At 36.6% G+C, this 8,120-nt stretch overlaps 1 protein-coding gene across 2 annotated transcripts in view; it reads right to left on the reverse strand.

Annotated features, from left to right (window-relative positions):
* Positions 1-871: 871 nt before the first annotated feature.
* The window catches only part of STYX (serine/threonine/tyrosine interacting protein), a 22,048-nt gene continuing 14,799 nt past the window's right edge, over positions 872-8,120 (reverse strand). The window contains exons 7-11 of one of the 2 annotated variants that reach the window (XM_015817776.1): positions 5,636-5,675; positions 5,506-5,556; positions 4,882-4,954; positions 3,985-4,069; positions 872-1,258 (exon numbers count right to left, since the gene is read on the reverse strand). In XM_015817776.1, coding sequence (XP_015673262.1) covers positions 1,191-1,258; positions 3,985-4,069; positions 4,882-4,954; positions 5,506-5,556; positions 5,636-5,675 — 317 coding nt within the window. In that variant the 3' untranslated portion in view covers positions 872-1,190. Of the gene's footprint in view, positions 1,259-3,967; positions 4,070-4,881; positions 4,955-5,505; positions 5,557-5,635; positions 5,676-8,120 lie in introns of both variants that reach the window. The other variant, XM_015817777.1, reaches the window with a different exon arrangement.

The following is an 8,120-nucleotide window of genomic DNA, read 5'->3' on the forward strand; positions in this document are numbered from 1 at the left end:
TTAGTAAATGAATTGCAAACTTCTGCAACTCATTTACTAAACAGACAGAAAAGGGAAAACAGTACTAGCCTTTTTTAAACTTCAAACAAACTATCTAAAGATTTCAGTTTGGGCTGAATGGATATAGATATATGCTCCACTGATCTCCTTGAAGGTTGTATGGGATTAAAGTGTAAATTACAGACACTGGACGTTTTTTCCTAAAAACCCACTGCTTTCCATTGTATCTGAAAATATTGCTGATTACTTAATTCAGATCTTTGCAGTTTGGCATTTATCAAGAGAATTTGAAGGATACTTCATTGGCAGCAAGATTAATGACCCTGAGATATTATTAGGGATGAAAAACAGAATGACATACTGGAAAACAAGATATTGATAACTGAAGGGTCAATGATCATATATCGTTATTTGCCTGCTTGAATCTATTTTGTCGATTCCTACTAGAAAAATGATTTTTACAATGGACTCTTGCCTGGAAGCCAAATGATGTAGATGTAGTAGTAACAGTAGTAGTAGTAGTAGTAATAGAGTTGGAAGGGACCTTGGAAGTCTTCTAGTCCAACCCCCTGCTCAGGCAGACAGGAAACCCTATACCATTTCAGACAAATGATTGTCTAGTCTCTTCTTAAAAACTTAGAAGACAAAAAACCTTTTTATTTGAAAGAAAATATTAATTTTCTATTTTAATATATCAGTGATAATGATCCCTACTGTTTTTATTTCAAGATAATCACAGTAGTTTAATCTATTTTCTTCCTGAAGCTTAAACTTGGAAAATGGAAAATACAACTCACGGGTTATTTTTTTTTCTTTTTACTCTTCTTATAAATTACACAAAATTATATAAATAATAATCTCCCAACACATGTTTTGCTTAAGTAATAATTTTATCAATACAAATAAATTTCAAGTATGAAAAGTGCATTATTGCAATAATACCTCTTTGCAAGTCCAAAACTTTGGGGTAAGGATAAAACTATAAAGTGTAAAAAAAAATAAATCAGTGCCTTCTAGTCAATCAAGGAATCTAATACCTTAAAAATGTTGCCTTGTATGCTACTGAAGGAACAGGTTTGCATAAGGAAGTTAGAATCTTCCATTTTTAAATTTGTATCTGGTTGTTCATCTTGCCAGGATTAGAAGCTGCTATAAAACTCCCAACAATCAAGTCCAGGTATCTTCAGCTGTCAACCATTTGGAGCTGCTGCCTGTACGCTGCTTTCTTCCTCCTCTTCATGTGTTCGTTTCAGACTTCCTATGAAGCAGGCAATAAAATTCAAGAGATTAGGCAGTAAGAAAAATGTATTCCAGGAAAAAAATAGCTTGATAAGAATCAGAAATTTTAAGTATTTTATTTTATCTGGCAGACTAAAAATTCCTTCAGAATTTTTATATAATATATTAAGCATACATAGTAGTTGAAATAGTTTAAAAACAAATATTCTACTTACTGTGCAAAATTCGTTTTACATCTAACACACATCTCTCACCTTTGAAAGTCATTTCGCTCCCCCAGACTTCTCAGAACCTCAATCAGAAAGTCTCCCTAGTGAAGTGTTACCTTAATTCATATCATAATCACTTTTTTCTTTATTTTCCTTTATTTTTTTTCCCTTTGCTTTTTTACTTATTTACTTTAAAACCAAATATGTTTGTGGCGGAAGTTATAAACTCACATGCTGCCCCATTTCTGAAGAAACTGAATGGTTTACAATATATATATATATATTATGGGGGGGGCAGAGTCAATCTCAAGAAGATAGTCATGGTGATATCCAAGCATGAAGATTTATAAAGGTGACATGCATCCAGAGGTTAACTGGCAGCCACTGTAATTGGGACCAGAATTTCCATCACTATGCAATGCATTGTAAAGAATGGAATGGAATGGAATAGAATAGAGCTGGAGGGGACCTTAGAGGTCTTCTAGTCCAGCCCCCTACTTGAGTAGGAGAATCTATACTATATAGGTTATTAATATCATATGACCACATTGCTTAGCAATGGCAGTCCCAGCAGTCCCTGTTGCCATTGTTAAATGACTACCACAGATCTTCAAGTAAGATCCTCCAACAAACGAAGTCAATGGGGAAGCCAGCTGGAAACTGGAAGTACCAGTCACGACAAACCTTTCCTTAGGTGGCTCACAAGCAGGCTGGCATAAGAGTGGGGAAGGCTGTGACGCGAGCACAGGAAGGCTGAGGTGGACTGCAATGCAAGTATAGGAAGGCCAGGAATGGATGGCATGGCTTGAGTGCAAGAAGGCCAGAAGCTGGATGGCATGAACACAGAAGACCGAAGGCTGGATGGCATGAACGCAGGAAGGCTGGAAGGTAGATCCTAGCATGAGTACAGCCAGGTAGGCAGTTGTCTGCCTGTCAGGGACCTGCACTCACTCTGCTGCCCAGGAGCTCTTTGGGATGAAAAGTGGCAGAAATGACTTATGGAACTTGCAAATTTCCCTGCCAGCTTCTCCATTTACTTGGCTTGTAACAAGCCAGTGGAGAAGGTCACAAATGGCAATCATATCACTGTATGGGTGAGCAGTTGCCACTGCGTAATATGTGTATTATGAATCACGTAATACAAACTGGTCATATGTACTTCTTGTTTAGCACCATTAAATTTTATATGCTGAATGAGGATTGGTAAGCAAGGACTGCCTATAGTAATGTTACAGAGTTGAATCTCCACATGTCCGTAACTACCCAGGTTGTGCTTGTTACATGTGTTAAAGCTTTTGGATGGTCTTCAAGGACAGCCCCATGTACAATGCATTGCAATAATCCAGTGTGGTGACAAGTGCCTCCTGATCCAGGAAACACTAAAACTGGCAGATAATATGTAACTCTGCAAGGCCAACCTTTGCTGTGGCTTCCATTTTTCCTCTGTAGCAACCAGCATCATGCAAAGACCTTCAACTTGCAGGCCAGCTTTGTCTGGGAAAATGGAAAACTATCTAGAGTTGATATGTGGACTCAATTTGCTTCAAAGTCTGCTGCCATGTGTTTTAGTAGAATTCAGTCCAAGCTTTTTTCTTCTCATCCATATATAATAGTCTTTAGGCATTTGGTCATCATCTGGCTCAGAATGAAGATAAGCTTCATTTACTACTTCATTTTCATTTATTAGATTTTTTTATCCAATCTTTATTACTTTATAAATAAGTCAGCAAACAATACTCCTTCCTCCTCATTTTCACAACAACTCTGAGATGAGTTGGGCTGAGAGACAATGACTGGCCCAAAATCAGCCAGCTGGCGTTCATGTCTAAGCTGGGACTGGAACTCAGAGTTTCCTGGTTTCTTGGCAATCATCTTAACCACTACACCAAATTGGGTCTCTATATAATGAAGTATCGGTATATCAATGATACCTCATCTTATGCCAGCATTTGACCTCTCCTAGTTGCTTCATGTAAATGTTAAATAGGAGACAGGACAGAGCCCTTCAGGGACTCAATGAAGCTACAAAGGGCTCAGTTTCTCCCCACTCATCATTGCTTATTGGAGATGACCACTCAGAAAGACAGCATTCTCTCATTCCCAACCCAAATACCATGGGCAATTGGTATCATAGGACGCTGAAAGGGCCAGAACAATCAGTGGAATCATAGTCATCCCAATCCTGCCAAATGTCACCAACACTCAGCTGCAAAGCCAAGGAAAGAAAGGTCCAGATAAACTAATTCATCTAATGGTAAGTGTAGTCCAACCATTCTCCCTAGAAAGGGAATGTTTATTTCATTTTAATTTTATTGTATGCTACCCATCTCAATATCTAAAGTGACTCTTGGCAGCTTACAATGCAATGTGTTGAATAAGTTGACAATTAAAGTTAAGAGTTAGCAAGATTAAAAATTGTTTTATTGACGAGGGAACACACTACTGTCTTCATCAAGGAAGAAGGCACCACCCCTTCCCTCATACATACAGCCTACATGAAAAAAGTTATAGCTATACACCTGTATTAAGATCACACCTGTAGTAACTGAGAGTGATCGCTCCAGCTGCCGAGGTGACATCATCTGGATAGTTAACTTTGCTAGATAGATGGCTTCATATTCCTAAAACAAGAAGACCTGAAGAATTACATAAAACTTGCAGAAATCGCTCTATGTCAAGATCCTAAGACAAAAAGCAACCAATGGAAAAACCAAGAGCATATAAATATTACAAGTCAGAAAAACTTAAATATTTTAGGAAATTGAGAAACAGATTTGGATGAGAGAAGGGAGATAAGCAATTTATTTCCACTTGATTAAATTAAATCTAGATTTAAGGGGGGGGAATCACTGTTTCTTCTTCTCTGGAGGAAGACTTGACCTCCTGTATCTTTTTACTGGAATATTTCAATGAAAGGAGAACAAGCAGAAAAGTAGAAGCTGATTGCACATACATAAATAACACACAGCTCAAGCAAGCACAATATGCTATCTAAATCTGAATCAGTATTTGAACATGGGATGTGAAAGAATGAAAACTGTGGTTTAAAGATCTCCTGCGGCCATGGAAGATGACAGTTCATTGGTGGTTATTCCAGAATCTGAACTACCTCTGCCATATATTTTAGAAATTCTATTAATCATAAAACTCCTTTTAATATTTAAGTTTCTAGTTTACATATTTGGCTAAGCTTATCCACTCACATTTCATTTCAGTATTTTAAATTTCAAATTCACAGAAAAAAAATTTCAATGTCCAAGTAAATATTTTTTTTAAAAAAAAATAACCCACTATACTGGAAAATATAAACAACATCCAGAAAAGATGAGTATCTTTCAAATCAGAACATCAATGCATTTCAGACAATAAGGTATCACTACCTAGAGAATTAGTAATAAAATCTTCATTATCAATGGACAGAAAAAGAATTTACCTGAAGTTGATGAACAAATCCAGCATTGGGATTAATACAAAACCTTCTTTCTTGCACATACGTAAATGCATCCCTAGAAAAAAGATCAATTGATGTCCATTTGTTTTGGTTTCTGATTTACTTTCTTAATATTTTCCTTTATTTTTATTTGTTGTTTTATTTGCTGTTTGTTCTTATCTCCATTGTTGGACCTTATAATAATATATTAGAATCTCTGTGCTAGTGTTAGCCAAGCCTAGATATGCGATAAGGAATGTGTTCAAAATGTATCAAACTTTCATACTTCCAAAATATTCTTTATATAGAAGTTGCATATTAAATTCTTAATAATACCTAATGACATACTTAGGCAAATATATTGCTGTTTTTAAATGTAACATGCCACACATAAATAAACAGCATTCTGGTCTGTGCTTAATACTATTTGTTTATATCTGGTATGTGATATTTAAAAGCAATATTGGTGGTATTAAACAAACATGGTTTAAACAAATTTACAAAAGTTGAATTGAAAAAAGGGGAATAATTTCTGTGAAGACTCCAAGAATTTGCTTTAAAGACATCTAATTCTTTTAAAATTCCCCTATCCCGAAATACAGTAGGCTATTTAGTAAATGTTCTTACCTGTACTTCACACCAAATGTTTCCATAATATATGCAATAACTAAGGCAGCACTGAAAGCAGACAGATAAACAAGGTAAGATATGTTGGTCATGCCTCATCAATGTTTTTTAAAATGTGAATTTTTGTTACCTTCTAGAAATCCCTGCGTTCCCATGCACAAGAATTTTTCCTGAGAATGAAGAGAGTTACTTTATACTGGCTATATAGCATTTCCTCCTCTTGTATTATATTATTTACATTACAGTACATAGTACCACTTATCTGCAAGATCCACAAGGGGGTTTATTAAGATGAAACATAATATCAAAGAGTTCTTGGAAATTGCAACCCCCATCCCTCAGTAAGATTAGCATGGCAAATGGGAAATCTGCTTGGCCCATCTATTTATGAAATAGTAGCAAGGTATTTATTTACCCTATTTGTGACAAAATGAACACTTGCTTCCAAGTGCCACTTGCCCTGGAGCTGCAGAGTAGAAGGGAAGCATAAACATGGCCTCTGCTTGGATACAGAAAACTAACACTGGAAGGTTTTAAGAAGAAACTGGACAGCCACTTGTCTGAAATGGTATAGTCCAGTGTTTCTCAACCTTGACAATTTTAAGGCATGTGGACTTCAACTCCCAGAATTCCACAGCCAGCAATGCTGGCTGTGGAATTCTGGGAGTTGAAGTCCACATGCCTTAAAATTGTCAAGGTTGAGAAACACTGGGTCCCTCCTGCTTGAACTGGCTTTGGACTAGAAGACCTCCAAAGTCCCTTCCAACTGTTGTGCTATATTCTGATTGTGTGAACATACATAAACACAATATTATGAGCTATCTTGTGGATCAGCTGATAAATAAAATATACTATATAAATTAAATCAGGGATCTATGAACGTTTTCAGAGACAGAATCTGTTCATTACAAAAAACAGAAATCTGATCTGCAAAATTGCAAGCATGGTTTTTTTTTTCGTGGGAAAACAAGCTCAGTTCATTTCACCATGTTTTGAAAAATTGCTATGGACATCCCAGCTACATTCCAATGATCCTGCTCCACCCTTAGTCTTTCAGGGAATCCCATCACATTCTTATAGAATACCATGACACAGTTTGAAAAACCCTGATCTAAATCACAAGATTGACTAAATATCAGCAGTAACACCATATACAATTTAAGCTAGATGCAGACTTCTAGGCTAAGAAGCTTTATTCTCTTTGATTGGTAAAGGAAGGCTACACAATTCTCTCATGCAGTCATCTGTTCAAATTAGCCCCTAAGGCAAAGATGGGCAAATATTAAATCACCAGGGAAAGCAACTCAGTCTTTCTAGAGAACTGGAAGAGCGCATCCCGTGACACTATTGAAAAGGGCAAGGCTGTCAATTTTAGTGTGGGAAGGGCAGGTTAAAAATGGAAATAAGAACATTAGGTCATATTCCTATCTTTACAGAAACATATCATCTTTGAAAGACTGTAATATTGTGCCATCTAACCTAACATCAAGATAGAAATTGGAGACATCTGCCACCCAAGAAAACATCCATGCACAAACATAAAGGGCACGGGGAGGGGGGAACAGACTGTGTTACTACAAAGCATCCATTGTGTCGCTAACATTCAACAATACCATGGGTTACAAATGGACAGGGTGCATGTGTGTGTGTGTGGGGCTGTGTAGTTCATGCACTGCGCCTCTTTGCTCTAAGGCCTCTTGACAGTAAAAGTTTATGCACCCTTACATAATGGCAAGAAACAATTTGTTCCCTAAAGTCTTTGATCTGTAAAAAAAACTATTCTAGGTATCAAGAAAGTTATCAAAGTTGTAAAAAAGAAAAACTTGATACAAGCCTATAAATAATAATGGCCATTCTATGACAAAGTATTTTTATCTCATACAGTTTGTATCTCTATATAATTAATTTGAAAAAAAGCTACAATTTGTCCAATTTTCAGGCAAACAATTTAAGATACATACCTCCAGTTTGTAAACTCCCATCAATAAACTCCTTAGTCTAAAGAAAAAAAATACCATTCCTTTCCAGTTTATTAAACATGCTTACACTGATAGAACCAATCAGTTTTATTATATAATTTAAGTAACTTCTGCAGAAAAAGTTCACATTATTCACAAAACATCATGCATTATTTACAAAAATAATGTAGTGTTAGCAATTGCCTATCTTCTTATATAGTAGTAGTAGTAGTAGTAGTAGTAGTAGTAGTAGTAGTAGTAGTAAAGTTGGAAGGGACCTTGGAGGTCATCTAGTCCAACCCCCTGCTCAGGCAGGGGCATAATATAAAAATGTTTATATTATGATTTATCAAAATGCTTTAAAATTATTACTTTCAATCATAATCCGACTCATAGTACATCATAAAAACTTCTCAGGTTTTAAAATATCACACAGGAATTACTATATAGAATGAAATAAAATGGAGACTTCCGGTGGCAGGCGATTTCGCTGGTCGCAGCTGTTTGCTGCCTCCCGCCTGTTTTGCGTAAAAGCCGGTTTGACAGCCAGCATCTGCTGTCAAACGGCTTGATACCTTTCCCCTGGGCATAAGGGGATCGGTGAGCTGCCCGGGGTAGGAGTTGAGTTCCCGAGTCGTCCTATATGGACGATGTAGG

Source organism: Protobothrops mucrosquamatus, unplaced genomic scaffold, assembly GCF_001527695.2.
Source record: "Protobothrops mucrosquamatus isolate PMUCROS unplaced genomic scaffold, P.Mucros_1.0 scaffold637, whole genome shotgun sequence".
Lineage (NCBI taxonomy): Eukaryota > Metazoa > Chordata > Lepidosauria > Squamata > Viperidae > Protobothrops > Protobothrops mucrosquamatus.